Source organism: Geotrypetes seraphini, chromosome 3 (genome assembly GCF_902459505.1).
Source record: "Geotrypetes seraphini chromosome 3, aGeoSer1.1, whole genome shotgun sequence".
Classification (NCBI taxonomy): domain Eukaryota; kingdom Metazoa; phylum Chordata; class Amphibia; order Gymnophiona; family Dermophiidae; genus Geotrypetes; species Geotrypetes seraphini.
In genome coordinates, this window is record NC_047086.1 from 364,753,722 (window position 1) to 364,770,823 (window position 17,102).

Sequence of the window (17,102 nt, forward strand, 5' to 3'; positions counted from 1 at the left end):
ATCAGCTGTTTGGTGTGTATCATCGGGTAACACAGGAGAGTCAAATCCACAATCACACATGCAGACACGAAGGAGTGGAAAAGTCCAAAGGGCTGGTGAACTCAAAAGTATTTCACAAACACCCTTTATGCAGTTTGCAAAATGGTGGCGTTTTTCACAGCGTGATTCAATATATTTCCTTTTTGAACCATTAGTGCAAGGTTGAATTAGTCATCTGATGTCGATTTGTTGACTCTTACACAGACCTGCGAGACTCCTGAGGCAGGCCATTTGGGCCGAAACATGTACATGTCGAGTCGGTGTTTATTGTATTGAAGACATAAAGGGTGTTTGTGAAATACTTTGAGTTCACCAGTCTCCTTTGGATTTTTCCACTCTGTCGCGTCTGGTATGTATCATGTCCAGTGTTGATCAATAGTTAAAGAATTCATTGATGTTCAGTGCTTTACTAAAGTCTAAAGCAAACATTTTACTGTAAAATTCCAGGTTTGTCTGTTGTAAAAATAGAATGTATGCCACAATAGGGACACTCAACTGGTGGTTTGATACATGGCAGATTACTGATAGAGAAGCAAGAAGAGAGCAGAAAATACCTTCTCCAAACTTTAGGGCACTTTCTTGGAGCCTGGCTAATTCTGTAATGAAATGGATTTTTAAGGATTCCCACATAGTAAGCAAACATAACCAGTAAGTTTGTTTTAGCCCTAATAATGCCCTCACTCTCAATTTGTTTCATATTGTAGTTCTACAGTAAGCACAAGGGGCTACTCAGAGTAATGGTAGAACTACTAATGATTTTTGATAGATACTGCTTCAGTTATTTTTGAAAGGGAGTAAATTGATATTTCTTCGGACACATAATGAAGGCAGTAAGAAGAAACTTAGGATTTGGAAGAATCTATTTACTGCCTGTTGATCTGCCCTTTGTGTTTATAGATTTGCTGGCAGTGCTGTGCCCAAAAGGCCCTTTGCGGATGTTGGTGGAAACTGCTCAGGAGAGAAATGAGCCTATATTTCCTGCTTTAATCTATTCTTGTAAGTATGTCCTTCAACTTACTTGCTTCACCTTTTTCTTTATGGTGTGGTTGGGGAGGTCAGTAAATGTAGCATAGAAAGAACTGTAATTAAAATGTGTAATGATACTTAAATTTGGCTTAGTTGTGAGTAGTAAGATTCACCAGTTTTTTTCAAACCTAATTTGCATAATTGATTTCAACAGGTGCCATATCCACTTCTGGGCTAGCCAAACAGAATCAAGGATCTATTTTAGCCTCACCCCACTTTCCATTCAAGCTCTGCTCCTTTTAACAATTACCAGAAGTGACAACATAACTCCTTTTTAAACCCTGATGCTTTTGGTGATATTAGAGGAAGTGATATCATGTGCCCAAGCCACACCTCTTTTTCAAGATGGTGGCAGTTATAAGTCACACAAATTCAAGATGGCAGTGCCCATAGTGTTAATTCCTATGATGTCACAAATCCAAGATGGTGGCAATTAGTGTAAACTATATGATGGAAAGTAATATCCTACAACCATGGAGCATGTGCAATTGCACAGGCACTGAGTATGTGCAGTTGAGTTCCTTTTATTTTCGCAGCCTTTAAAGTGTGTTTCTACAATCAATCAAGAGCAACTGAATCAGCATTCTGTTGAGAACGTCATAGCTCAGTACTTGTGTAAAATTTGGGTGCTCCGAAGCTGTAAAGGGTGGTGGGCAACAGATGTTATGTTTCATCACATGGTTTACGCTACTCAGTGGCATAGTAAGAGGGGTGTGGAGGAGGCAGTCTGCCCCGGGCGCGGTCTTCCTAAGGGTGCAGCACCCCTCCTCTTCTCTGCCCCCGCCCATAGTAGTGCCGCCATCTTGGGAAAGGGCCATGGCCTAGGTAGAGATCAGGAAAATACTCCCCACTTAAACAAACAAAATAGGAAATGATAAAGGACCTTGCTAGCAGAAATGAGAGGGACTCCAGAGGTTAAAAGAAAAATCCCAAGGATGGACACTTTATTGGAGCACCACATGTCAAAGCAGTATTTCAGCATAAAAGTGCCTGCTTCAGGAGTCATGTTTGCATCACTTCCTCTGACATCAACAAAAGGGACAAAGTTTAGGGATGAGTTATGACATCACTTCTAGTGATATCAAAAGGAGCAGAGTGGAAGGGATGTGGCTTGGCAGAGAGTGGCAAGGGCTAAAGCAGTCCTCTATTCTGATTGGCTGACAACTTGGAAGTGGGCATGACACCTGTCAAAATCAATTATGCAAATTTAGGTTGGACAAAAAAGCCAGTGAACTTTATTGCTGCGATCAGTCAGAATACACAGGTTTTTAATGGATTTGCATTAACACCTAGCAAAATTTGGATCAGCCCTATGCTAAGGGAGTGTGAGCTTTGACTATCTGGTCCACCGGAACCCGTTTGGGTTTGACATGATGCTGAAGCTCAGTTTAAGGAGCCATAGCTCATCTTTACTTGTTATACCACCAAACAGAGATTCTGCAAAGCATGTGTTCTTAGTCACATTCACACACAGGGGTAGGAAACTCCAGTCCTCGAGAGCCGTATTCCAGTCGGGTTTTCAGGATTTCCCCAATAAATATGCATTGAAAGCAGTGCATGCAAATAGATCTCATGCATATTCATTGGGGAAATCCTGAAAACCCGACTGGAATATGGCTCTCGAGGACCGGAGTTCCCTACCCCTGCTCTATAAGTTGTAAGTTATTGATTCTATAGCTTTGTGTTTCAATCCTGTAGCGTGCTATTGATTTTGTAACGTACGTATCTCTGTTCCTGAAAACTTTGTGTATGTATCCTTGTAACCCGTTCTGGGCTCCTGGGGAGGACGGGCTATAAAAATAAATAAATAAATAAATACATGGTATTAAATAAAGTAAACCATCTTGGGAGGCATTTTAGAGGTACATAAAAAGAAAAGAGTGATCATGTCACTCCACTTTTCATTGAATCACACTGGTTACCTGTCACTCACCGTATCACTTTTAAAATCTTACTTTTAGTTTTTAAAACCCTATCTTCAAATGAACCCCAATTTATTGATAAATTACTTATTCCTTATTGCTCATCACGTTCTTTAAGGTCTATTAATCAAAAACTTTTAGTAGTCCCTTCATTGAAAGTTATCGGAACCTGTCGTCATGAATTTTTTTCTGTTATAGCCCCACAGTTATGGAATGCTTTACCTCAGTATTTAAGAGAAGAAAATGACTTGAATCATTTTAAACGCTCTCTGAAGAGCTTTCTTTTTAAAGACGCTTTCAATTTATAATCATATCAAATGATTATCTTCTTTTTCATTTATTCCCCCTTCCTATTGTTCTTACCATTCATGTCTTCTTTTCTAATAAATAATATTGTAGTTCTGCCCTCCTTTCCTTATGTAACTGTTAGTTTTTATGTCAATTTGTCAAATCTATGTAACTTATTTTGAATATTGGTATATGTGGGGGGTTTTTATTATGTAAATCGCTTAGTAAAATAAATAGGCGATTCAATAAGTTAAAATAAAACTTGAAAAACATTTAAAAACAGGGAGACACCCTTCCCACACAGGTTGTGAGGAAAATAAATGCTCTAGCCAGCCATAGTGTGACCCGGGTTGGCCACTGTTCGAAACAGGATGCTGAGTTGATGGTCATTCACACAACGGCTCCATTTAGAGAATCACACCCCTGGCAATGGTAGGTGCCAGAGATGTAGACCAGGGTTTTCAAGGCCTATATTTCAGGCGCCTACCTTTGACATGAATCGCACCTACGTAGGTGCTTAACACTTCTTCCAGCATTAGCTGCACCTACAATGGCATTGGGCAACCATAAAGCGCCTCTGGAGGCACCAGTTTTATAGGTGCCTTGAATTTTCTTTTAACTCCTCTTTTAAATGACATTTTTGGACAACTTAGGCGCCAACAGAGTGTCTACGGGTGTCTAAGTTAAGGTGCTGTTTATAGAATATGGGTCAAAATAAATAAGTAACAATGGGTTCCAAGTTCGGTGCTGTACTGGTCAGTCCTCTATGTTCCATGGGAGAGCTTATTAAAGAATTAATTGCTTAGTCATAGGCACAATTAAGATTTTGTTTTCAAAAGAAAGAATGTAGTGTTGCAAGGTTGCTTTGTTGGCCCATAAAGAAAAGCTGAAATAGCATTACTTTTACTTCTATTGTACTTTTTTCTTCCTAAAGCTGCTATGGTGTGGACAGTTGGAATGGCACAGTCTGATACTGCAAAACAAGAACCTCCTCAGCCAATATGCGATTCAGGTACTTTTCCAATGAATGCAATGGATATAGAAGTTTGGTGGAATTGTATGGTTATGGGAGGGGGGTGGGATATAAAGCTACACATTGTGATGGAATTTTCAAGTGATAATGTATTATGATAGTTTGTATTTAATGTACACTTGATGTATGTATTAAAATGAATAAAGATTTGGAAAAAAAAAAAAAAAAAAGAAGTTTGGTGGAAGCAGCACCTAAAACACATTTTTTTTTTTTCTTTTTCACATTAAATTCCTGAAACTCACAGCTATTTAGTAACAGTAGATGATGGCAGATAAAGACCCGAATGGTCCATCTAGTCTGCCCAACCTGATTCAGTCTAAACATTTGGTTGTTGTTTTTTTTTCTTCTTCTTAGCTATTTCTGGGCAAGAATCCAAAGCTCTGCCCGGTACTGTTCTTAGGTTCCAACTACTGAAGTCTCTGTCAAAGCTCACTCCAGTCCCTCCTTGGCTTTGAGATCCCTAATCTACACCCTACCCGCCACTGAAGCCCTCCCCAGCCCAGCACCAAACGGCCATATACAGACACAGACTGAGCAAGTCTGCGCAGTACTTGCCTTAGTTCTTCAATATTTATTATTATTTTCTGATTCTAGATCCTCTGTGTTCATCCCACGCTTTTTTGAATTCTGTCACCATTTTCATCTCCATTACCTCTCTCGAAAGCGCATTCCAATCATCCACCACCCTCTCCGTAAAGAAGAATTTTCTTGCATTGCTCTTGAGTCTACCACCCCTCAACCTCAAATTATGCTGTCTGATTTTACCATTTTATTTTATAAGTAAAAAAAATACCACCATCAGGCAAGGTGATGCTTCTGAAGCATAGTATATATACATTTTCCTGTTGTATTTTTAGGGGTTTTAGGGTATGGCAACAAATCTTCCTCACAACCTGTTATATTTTGCCAATTCATATATAGTTATGAAACATTTGTTTATAGCTTTGACTCGTTCCATCTTACTGGATAATTTTTTTTTAATTAGTCCTTGAAGGTTTTATTTTCCTTAAACTTAAAACAATCTGTAGCAGTAATTACATATTAATGAATTAATAAAAATGCACAAAATTGACCTTTATTTCTGACCATTATTATAGGTAGAACATTTTGGATTTATTTCTTTAGACAAAATATAATCCACATAAGAAATGGACACAAATGTAAAGCTAAGCTTCAGAATATAGAAATCCCTGTTAATACCTGATAATGACATGCACTGATTCAGTCACCCTTATTTATCATTTATATGCTTGCATGTAGTAATATATTTGTAAATATGGAGACTGCTCTAGAACAGTGTTCTTCAACCACCGGTCCGTGGACCGGTGTTGGTCTGCAAAAATTTCCTGCCAGTCCACCAGGGCCAGCATGTGCATCGAGCCCAAGACAGTGTTCTTCAGCCGCTGGTCCACGGTGCGATCAATGCGGCGTTGTGTTTGGGCCGGCTCCCTCTTCCTCAGTGCTGCAGTCACAAAGATATGGGCAGCAGCTCCTACACGCTTCCCGCGCCTGAACCAGAAGTCTTCTTTCTGATGTCACAATGTCAGAGAGAAGGCTTGTGAATGAGGCACGGGACGAGCGAGAAGCTGTTGCCCATGTCTTTGTATACTGCAGCACTGAGGAAGAGGGAGCCGTCCCGAAGACAACACTAGGGGCAGCATAAAATGGCCAGGTGGGAGCAGGCCAGAAGTTAAGGCACAGCATGGAGGGAGGGAGACAGCAAAGGTAGGGGGAATGATTTTAGTTTTGAATTTAGTGATTGATTTACATCTGCTGTATGTTCAGGAAGAAATGCATTTGTTTCTTTTCCTCTGCTTGCAGAGTCTTGCATCTTAGGGTTTGTTTGTATATATTAGTACTTTTAGTTTTTGGTACCGTATTTGTATGGGGTTATCTGTGTTCTGGTAGGAATGAATGTCGAGAAGCATACAGTGTGCTTTGTGTACATTAATTTTGTGGTTAACCATTATGTGTTGTTAATACGATTATATTGTGTGTGTGTGTATATATGAAAAATGAATGGAAAAAATGGTGTTACAATTAGTACTATTATGGGGGGCGGAGATTGAGTGGAGATGGGCGGGGTCTGGCCCATGACTTAGCCGGTTCGCGGACCGGTTCCGGTCCACAAAATAATTATTTTATTTCCGTCGGTCCATAGGTGTCAAAAGGTTGAAGAACACTGCTTTAGAATAACTGACTTTCTTTTGACGCAGGCTGTATTTTCTGTTTTGAAAACTAAACTACAGTGGTACCTTGGATTACGAGCATAATCTGTTCCAGGAGCATGCTCGTAAATCAAAATGCTCATTTATCAAAGTGAGTTTCCCCATAGGAAATAATGGAAACTCGCTTTGATGCATTCCCACCCCCCCGAGAACCGGCATTGCTCCCCTCGAAGGCCCCCCCCTGTGATCCGGCACCCCCTCTGCCTCGAACCGGCACCCCTCCCCGCCATGATCTGACCCCCACCCCAACACGATTGGGCACCCCCCCCCCGTCACGATCCGACATCCCCCCGACACAATTGGGCACCCCCCCCGCCACTTCTTACCCTCATCTGGGCTCTTGAAGATCAGCCTAATCGTCTGCTGGGCCTTGAGCATCTGAGCATGCTCAAGGCCTGCGAGTTCACGTTCTAAGGTGCACTAACCGTTTTAGCGTGCCTTAGTAAAAGGACCCCTAAATCTATTAATGACACAATTAAAGTGATTTTCAAACTATGGGCTCCTTTTAGTGAGGTGCGCTAGCGTTTTTTGCGCATGCAGGAAATTACCGTGCGCTACGCGGAAAAACTAACGCCAGCTCAATACTGGCGTTAAGGTCTAGTGCGCGCGGCAAAGCCCTGATGCAGCTTAGTAAAAGGAGCCCTATATTGTGGACTCTTTCCTTAATCTTCATGTATTTTTATATTTGTTAGGCATTAGAGGGCTTTTTGTATTTATAAGATTTAAAATCATTCACAAAGCATACACTTTGTACAGCAAAACCGAAAAAATAAGAAAACATAAATAAAAAGAAAAGTTAGTCAACAACCTTAAGGAGACATAACCTCACTAACATGAGAAACTATGTAAAGTTAAGTATTGGGAAAGAATAACTGCGAGAACTTGCAACAGCCATTCAGGGAGCGGCTTGGCACCAGGTAGGAGCGTGAAAGCTCACTCATGCCTATTATACCGCTCGACCGCAAAAACTTAAGGCGGCCATTCAGGGAGGGGCTCAGCACAAGGCAGGAGTGTGGAAAGCTCAATCCTGCCCGGTACACCACTGGACCACCAGGGATTCAAAAAGGTACAAGGAGAGAGGGGGAGGGATGAAAGAATATTTGTCAGAGTTAGCCAGGACAGGAGACGGGAGGGATCCCTCCTGTCGCGGCCCACCAAGTCATATGGCAGGGCCCAGTGGAGGCCTGCAGAAGAGAGGGGGGGGGACAGGATAGGGTGGTGGGACAGGGTACAGAGCCTGGCAGGGAGGGAGGGGAACAGAGTACAGGGCAGGGTGGTGGGACAGGGTACAGAGCCTGGCAGGGAGGGAGGTGGGACAGGGTGTAAAGCCTGTCAGGGAGTGATGGGGGACAGGGTGCAGGGCACATGAATATTAACCCCCACCCCCAGCTTATATTAGAGTCAACCTTCTTTCCTCCTTTTAGGAGGGGAATAGGGTACCATTTCTTATATTTGGATCCACTTATTTTTGAGTATATACGGTAAGTCCTGGCTCCATCCAAACCTTGCCCATGGACTACCCTTACACTAACAGAACTGTAAATGGGGCAGTTAGCGGTGTTATTTAGCAGCACTGTCCATTTAAATGCCACAAAACAATGTAGCCAGGCAGGAGCCTCTCCTGCCCCAGTGAAACTGCTTTGAATATTGTACAATTCACCTTTCTAATAGTCTTCCTTGAACATTTTAGGTCAAGATGATGGAGAAAATGCAGAGGGTTGCTTCTCTGTTGGCACTACAGTATCTGAGAACAGGATCGAAGCACCTGGTGCACTCACTTCAGTAGAAGAGACAGATGAGGAAAGTAAGGACAAGTGAAGAAAATACACTTTCTTGATACAGAACCAAAACCAGAATTTTAGATTTCCATTATAGCTTTAGAGAATGCCTGGCAGAAAGCCTGCCTGATTAGAACCAAATAGGCTCTTCAGTTTTAATTTTGTTTCCTCTCTAAAGAGTGCCACCCCAGACCTTTATGGTTCATCCTTTTCCTCTGATTATCTCCTTTTGTGTGTATGTGGGGTTTTCCCTTTCTTCCTGGACTTCATTCATTAGGCTGGGAAAGACTTCAATAAACCAGGCACATGATTTCCTTAAGTGTTATAGATGCTTAGAAATTTTCTTTCCCTGCCCAGTTAATCTCAATATTGTTCATAGTACCATTTCCTAATCCACTAAACCAGAGGTGTCCAATCTTTTGGCTTCCCTGGGCCGCATTAGCTGAAAAAAATGTTTCTGGAGCTGCGCAAATGCGCAAGCGCTGCAGCAAGACAGAGGGGGGAGCCGGCAAGACGGTAAACACCCGGGGGCAGCAGAGGAAAACACTGCATCGCCCTTGACCGGGGCCACACAAAATACTTCACAGGACCCCTACACTAAACCATGTGAGGCATGTGATTATCTTTTTATTGTAAATCTATTTTAAAAAAACTAGTTTTTGCCAAAATATCAAATGCCAAAAATTGGCAAAATACTTCATGGGCATAAGCCCCCATGAAGCAGTCTCACAATAGAGCAATTTTATGTACCATCAGTAGGGATATAATTGATTGAATTAAATACAATTCCACAGAATTCAATAAAAGAGACCTCAGTACTGGGGAACTGCAATTGATTGCTAGTAACTCAAAAATGGCAATAGTTATACTTCTGCCTCAATGAGCCGCTCCGTACATCATAATGTCTCTTGGAATTTTTTTTTGAAATCTCAATTGAAAATTACATAAAGTGCTCTTTTTTGTGAAATAAGATCCATACATTCACTAATCCACAGACTGTCCTTGAGTCCCCCTTGTTAATTTGAGTGATAAAGAGTGGGCAAAAAAATCAAGCCCATATAGACATGAAAAACAGAATTTAAAGTTCAAAAACTTATCTGAGACCAAAGGGAGTCAAAGTTACTGCCCAATAGCGCTCTGTTTCATTCCTTCTTCAGGGGCAGAAACAGATTCACCCTTTTTGTGCCATGCTCAGGCGGCTACTGTCACATAAAACATTCCTTGCGCCTTCACTGGAGAATAGCGTCCCTGAATGACACGCTCCTGATTTTCTAACTTTCTTAAATGACACTGGAGAAAACAATGGCGTCTGAAGATTCAAAACGCTGTGGAGTCCCGCGAAAGCCACGCACTCTCTGCCAACGTAATGACATCATCCTACCAGAAACTTTATTGATTCCTTCGTTGGTTGACAATAATCAAAACTTTATGAAACGCAACTTTGTTTCAAAATAAATTGAAACAAATGAATTGAAACATTTTCTACCCTGGCAACTTTGTATAGATGTAAATCAACACAAATATATTTTGAAATGTCATCGCCACAGTAGAGCAAATTAGTTAAGGCAGGTAGTGTTAATAGGAAGATACGTAAAGTTAAAAGTGTGGAGAGACACAAGACCAATGCTCAGTTATTCCTACATTTTTTTTCAACAGGGGGTGTGAAATTAGGTCTTGGAGACTTCATATTTTACAGTGTATTGGTAGGAAAAGCAGCTGCAACTGCTGATGGAGACTGGAATACTACGCTGGCCTGTTTTGTGGCAATCCTAATTGTGAGTAATTGTGTCTGAATGTTGACAAAGTATCTTGATTATTCTAGCAAAAATGACTCTTGCAACAAGGAAGATCCAATTACTTTTTTTTTTTTAATTCGTTATTCATTTTTACAACTTACAACAAGTGCTTCAGAAAATGACATTTGAACTTGGATACATCACTTGATTTTCTATCATAATCAACTTAAATTAATGAAATTTAACCCCTCCCTCCCATCCTTATCATAACATGTATAATCACGTATACCATAAAATATATTCTTTCCTATTTAAACTCAACATTTAATGAAAGACCAAACCCCTTCCACCCACTCAATTACAATTACATTATTAAGGGAAAAATGTTATTTACTCATTACAATAATCTGTTAATGGCCCCCAAACCTCTTGAAATTTACTAAAATGTCCCTTCTGTGTGGCTATTGTTCTTTCCATTTTATATATATGACATAAAGAATTCCACCAAAAACTGTAGTTCAGTCTACTCCAGTTTTTACAATTAAATGTAATATGTTGTATGGCAACTCCTGTCATAATTAGTAAGAGCTTACTTTTATTAACCTCTACTACCACCACTCCCTCATCCCCTACAAAATGCTTTGATTATAAAGGTCCCCCTTTGCTGTCAGTGAATATATTTATACCCCACAAATGGGTGTACAATTTAGGACCAAGTTTGAGATTTGAGTTGATAGTATGAGTATTTATTTAAAAAATTTCTTCCCCATTTAATGCCTAAACAGGTTACAATAAAAATATACATACCATATTTTTTTGCTCCATAAGACATATTTTATCCCCCCCAAAAATGGTTGGAAATGTAGGTGTGTCTTATAGAGTGAATATAACAATTCTCACCTCCCTCGGTACCTTTTTTTAATTCTGGTGGTCCAGAGCTGTATCGGCAGGAGCTTTCCACGCTCCTGCCCCTCCCTTGCCAGATGGCTGCCTCCTCATCTCTTGTGGCAGAGTGGCGCACAAGACAGGCGTGAGATTTTTGCCCACCCGCCAGGCCCTGCGCCACTTCTTGAATGGCTGCCGTCAGTTCTTGCGGGACTCGAAGTCCACTACTAGCAATGTACCAATGCCCATACCAAGTGAAAGGAATTTTTCAGCATGGGGAATTTTTCCAGCTAGCTCAGTGGTCTTTGCTAATTTTTAAATCAAGGGCCAGTTTGGATCCAAATGAGCTGAAAGAGAGCCACCAAATACACTTCTCCCTCCGTATTCGCAGGGGTTAGGGGTGGAACGGACCTACGAATACGGAAAACCCGCAAATAACTTAAAGGCAACAGTGCGTCCCCCACGCTTTGTCCCTTACGTTCTGCTTTGAAGCGCAAGTTTCTCTGTCACCTTGCACCTTTTCAAAAGACATCTGCAGCCGTCGGAGTGATAGCAAGGAGTGGTGAGCCAGAAGCGATAGCGAGGGGTGGTTCTACATTCTCCCTTCCGGTCGTTCTTGAGTGCAGGAGCTAGGAGGAAGAGGAGGGTAAACTGTGGTTCGTTGTTCTTAGCAACAAGGTAAGAAAGAAAGACATACTGTAAGTGAAACTTCATGGGGAAAAGTGCCCACTCGGCAATGCTGCACGCTGAAGAAGGTGCTGGGATGATGTCATTTAGGGGGAGGAGCCAGCATGCTAAAAACCGTGAATAATCGAAACCATGAGTGCAGAAACTGCAAATATGGAGGGAGAGCTGTATCTTCTTATGTGTGGTCACAACATTGACATCCACCCTACCTGCCCGTCTTCAAACTTTCTTATTGTGTGTATCTTCAAGGAAGTGGGCATCTCCAAATATATTCTCTTCATTATGCCTTGGTTCTTCCTCCCATCCACTTCCCCCTTTCTATTTTGAGCTTGGGTGGAAAGGCAGAGCATAGCAGAAAAATAGCCAGAATGACGATGAGGTCTCCAAGGGCCACTATTGGCCTTTGGGTCTTGCATTGTAGAACACTGAGCTAGCTATTGTTACCTGGGTAAATTTATTTGAAAACTGTTCTAATACTGCCTCCACTCTATCTATATTTTATTTCATTTATTAAAATTTCTATACCCCCAACATAGCTTAAAAAATCAACCAAAGTAGTTTACAATAAGAATTCAAATGAGATTTGTCAGCTAACAACAAATTCTTAACACATACAGAATCTAGAAATTACAGCTGACAAGGTTTCAAAAGACCCAGCCGACAAATTAAAGACTGTATAAGTCTTCATTGGCTGTCATTCTTTCACTGCTGATTTTCTGAGGATTGTTTGTTTATGCTTGTCTGATTTTATTTGTTTTATAGAATTATGTCTGTAACATTATGTAAACCGTTTCAGTTTGAAACAGTATAGAAATTTTTTAAATAAATAAAATATGGGTATTGCCCACACAGGGTTTACTTGGGAACCAGCAACGTTTTAAGTTGCTTTCAAAATACTAATAAAATATTTTCTAAGTGTACTACATCTAGTGGTTGGTTTAAAACCTTTGGAACTGTTACTGAGAAAGTCCTGGGCACATAAACCTGATTAGGGAAGGTGGCATCCAACCCTAAGCCAACTTCAAATGTCTACTTGCAGGCATTTTGACAGTATTCTGGATTATTGAGCATTCAAGACTTGAAAGAACAAAATTACCCACCTGAAATGTATTCACTCCTGAATTTGCAACCAATGTAATGTACCAAAGCGGGAAGGTATACCTGACTTGTAGTATCTGTGGTTTGGATCACTTGGAGGCAACACAACAATTAAATTGGCAGGCCCATATTATGTGTTGCAATAGATCAAAACACTGAGGACCTTGGCCTGCATAGCTGAACAAAGGGTCTGTGAGGTAAGAAATGTTTTAAAGTCATTTAATTATGTGCAGTTTCCTGAAGACTAATTTTTTAACTGAAGATAACTGTTCTGGCGCTATCCATTTTGTCCTAGCAGATACCTGTGAATTAAGAATTCATCAAGAGAATTGATCAAGCTCTCTACATACCTATCATCCCACAAACCAGAAAAGTGACACTCATACCAGAACCCATAATGTCAAAATTACACCACCAAATATGACCAATTTTCTCTCCAAACCATATTCATATGCCACACAAACCAAGATATCTAAGTCATGAACCCTAATGAAATAATGTAAATCCTGGACATGGCCAGGCTCTTCCAAATTGTAAATCGCATTGAACTCCTCCTGGGGCATATTAGCGATCCATAAATACTAATGTAATATAATTATCCAATCCCCAATCACATGCTGAATAGTAAAAAAATACATACTATTTTTGTGCATTAATAACCATTCAACTGGAGTTCATCCAAGCCAAAATCTGTGACAAGCAGGCATTAACCATCAGAATTCAGAGATGGTATAGCTTCAAATTGAGAAAACTGAAATGTATTTGCATTATACTTTATTTTATTCTTCAATTTGATTTTGTGCTGTCGATTCTTATTTCATACTCTGGCAACTACTGTCCCCCCTTTCTCGAGAGAGTATAGCTGGATGGCTCAGAAGCCCCTGTTGCTTTAATGAACATAAGAACATAAGTATTGCCCCTGTCGGGTCAGACCAGAGGTCCATCGTGCCCGGCAGTCCGCTCACGCGGCGGCCCCTCAGGTCCATGACCTGATAGTGCTCATACCCTAAAACTCTCATACACTTTTCGCTTAATGTCCTGTAGAGTAACCCTCTATCTGTACCCTGCAATCCCCTTTGCTTCCAGGAATGGCTGGAAGAATGTCCGTTCTGAAGACCATTCTCAATGTTCGTTCTGAAGAACATTTTCAATGTTGCTGATTGGCTGGCAGGGACTGTCCTTGTCACAAAAGGGATAATCATCTTCAAGTTTCTTTATTTTTGATATACCGTTTATCATACAGTTTATCATACCGTTTATCTAAACGGTTTACAATAATATGTAATAAAAATTAAAGGAAGAATACAAACTTATCTAAACTAAAAAAAAAGGGGAGACATTTACATATGAACATACATGATACATTATGAAAGGATGGGAAGGAAAGATTAATAAATACATCGAGATAAAAATAAAAGCGGGAAATGGGAGAGGGGAAGTACAATTAGGCTGGGGAGGTCACTTCTAAAAAAAGCGTTTTGGTTGCCTTAAGATTTCTGTAAAGGATAATCGAATTTCAAAGGAAATAGCATTTACAAGGTAAAGGCATCTTTAAAGAGGAAGATGCTCTGTCCCAGTCGACTCTGAAGAATTTGGAAGCTAAGCCCAGGTCCCACAAATATGCTGTGGTCTATCCATGTGAATGCAAATGTGGGTCAATGAGTTCTGAGAAATGATTTTAAAATGTTGTGAGCTCTTGATCGGATGATTAGGTCATGATGAGCCTTTTAAAGACACAAAAAGTGCCAAGCAGGGTCAAAATAATGGTCCATCAAGCCTAGAAGTCTGTCTCTAGTAATGGCCAGTCTGGAATTGTTTTGAAGTACATATCAGGTCACAAATATGAAAGGGTCCCTTGGCATTTGATTAAAACTATACATGTATATGGCACTGTGTTATCTACTTTTGTCCAAAGTGAGATACCCATGAGCTCTTAAATTATAGCCGAAGCAGGAATGTGTCACTAATTTGTTCTCCTTTTTTCCTTACAGGGTTTGTGCTTGACTCTGTTATTGCTGGCAGTTTTCAAGAAAGCTCTGCCTGCCCTACCTATCTCCATCACCTTTGGACTAATATTCTACTTCTCAACAGATTATTTAGTGCAGCCTTTTATGGATACCCTTGCATCTCATCAGCTGTACATATGAAGGAAAATAGAATAGGTGGACTTTGGTACAATGTGACATGGGGCATATGAAGGATTTTATACATACAAAGCAACAGAGTTTTGTATTTGTGTAGTGCTTGTATTTTACAAAAGCAACTCATGCTTGCTCTGTTTTGGTCAAATTGGAATGAGACGGTGGATCATCTGCCTCGATGGCTGAGTAATACAGACAATTAGAATCAAAATTAGTCTTTTAATTCTGAGAAATGTGTGTTTTTTAGGATCTGGTTTAAATATGGCTACTTGTAAACATCTTCAATTTATCCTCTTCTTCTGCAATGACTATTTTGTGATTCTATTGGTTAACCTGAACAGATGAAGAAAGAGTCTCTGGATACTTCAAATCTAGCAGCACAGGCTAAGGAAAAAAGGGCTTAAATAAGAAAGTAGCAGAATGTCTAAGTGTAAGGGAAGACAGTTTAACATTCCTTGGCTTTACCCTCAAGACCTCTTTAAAGCAGGAAAGGAGATGGGACTTGTACGAGCTATACCACTTTTTTCTGTGTGGTTTACACAGTCAAAGCAGTTTGTATATTTTCGACAGGTACTTATTTTGTACCTGGGGCAATGAAGTGTTAAGTGGCTCGACCAGAGTCGCCAAGAGCTGCGGTGGGAATCAAGCTCACAACCTCAGGGTGCTGTGGCAGCTGCTTTAACCACTAGGCCGCTCCTCCACTTCTCTCAGATTATTTAGACACCAGTTAACATAATTTAAAATACTCCTTTGGTAAATTTCTTGATTGAGGAGATATTGATGTTTAGTTTTTAAAGCTGGGTTTGATCATGGAGTCTGGCTTCTGATCCTAAAGCTGGCTGGGGATGTGGAAGAGGCAGCTTTAACAGTTCCTAGAAAACTTAAAGAGCAGAAGAAAACTGACCAAAAAGTCACTTGAGCCAGGGTTTGAGAGACTATTTCCCTTAGTCACTCTTGGATAAGCAGTATCCAGCGTATCCACTCTTGGCCAGCTCAAGGAGACTAAGGACAACAATGACATGAAGCATTTTGTTGGTCTTCCACATATTTGAGATTATAGTTAAATTGAAAGTCTGTCTGGAAACTATTCCTGTTACAAAACACTGTGTGTACACTGAGCAATTATTAAATATAATATTGTGTAAGGAAGGGCTCTTATATCGCAATTTAAGCTGCAACTACAGGTCAGATAGTATATAATCTTTGATTCCCTCAAAAGTGTTACTATGTTCCAAAAAGTCTTAAAATTAAAACATTTATCCTTTCCATGTCCGTGTTGATATGATCACTACGTTAAAAATACACTTATCTGAAACAGGCCACCACCAGTCATCAATTGAATCTGGCTTGAAATGGAACTTCAATTAAAGTGGTCCCCAGAGCCAGACTTGCATTGCTTCAGGCGTTAGGAACCTAATCACAAAGACAGCTCTGTAATTGATATACTTCATGAGCCTATTATTCCCTAACCTCCAAAGCAGCGCATCATGAAACTTGGCAAGTCAGAAGTTTTTTTTTCCAAGTCGACTCTGAAGAATTTGGAAGCTAAGCCCAGGTCCCTCAAATATGCTGTGGTCTATCCATTTGAATGCAAATGTGGGTCAATGAGTTCTGAGAAATGATTTTAAAATGTTGTGAGCTCTTGATCGGATGATTAGGTCATGGGACAACACTGACTGGTTTCATTTCAAGCCAAGAATAGAATCATTGACTGAAGGGCAATTTCGGATAAATATACTTTTACTGTTGTGCTCATGTGAAAAAGACTATTAACACATTTATTTTTTCCATTCTAAGGGGCCCTTTTACAAAGCAATGCAATGTGCCCTTATGTAATTCTTTCCTGTGCACTAAGGCCATTTTTAGCACTGCAGTAAAATGGCTAATTTTCTATTTTTGTTATTAATGGCCATGCTGTAATGTTGAAATACTAATAATATCCCCACTGTCTTAATTCACATATCCAAACTTTTTAACTGTTGGACCATCAGAGATGAACTTCTCACAAAGTCATCTATGAGAACATATTTTTCACCGGTGCTTCTTTATTTAGTCCATATTTTTTAATTTTGCAATAATTTTCTAATTTTTAAATATACGTTTTTGAAAATAACATAAGTACTTATCTTTAGATTATATCTCAAAGGAGGTGACTACCGCTGACATGATCATGTTTCACCCAGTGCTGTTGTCATGGCTCCATTCCCTTGCAAAAGATTTCATCGGACATTCCCCTTATAT

General features: G+C 40.1%; 1 protein-coding gene across 3 annotated transcripts in view; it reads left to right on the forward strand.

Annotated features, from left to right (window-relative positions):
• Positions 1 to 16,129, forward strand: part of LOC117357614 (presenilin-2-like) — a 58,102-nt gene extending 41,973 nt beyond the window's left edge. For all 3 annotated transcript variants that reach the window (XM_033938450.1, XM_033938451.1, XM_033938452.1), the window contains exons 7-11: positions 937 to 1,035; positions 4,210 to 4,287; positions 8,227 to 8,340; positions 9,971 to 10,089; positions 14,712 to 16,129. In XM_033938450.1, coding sequence (XP_033794341.1) covers positions 937 to 1,035; positions 4,210 to 4,287; positions 8,227 to 8,340; positions 9,971 to 10,089; positions 14,712 to 14,867 — 566 coding nt within the window. In that variant the 3' untranslated portion in view covers positions 14,868 to 16,129. The remainder of the gene's footprint in view (positions 1 to 936; positions 1,036 to 4,209; positions 4,288 to 8,226; positions 8,341 to 9,970; positions 10,090 to 14,711) is intronic.
• The last annotated feature ends 973 nt before the right edge of the window (positions 16,130 to 17,102 follow it).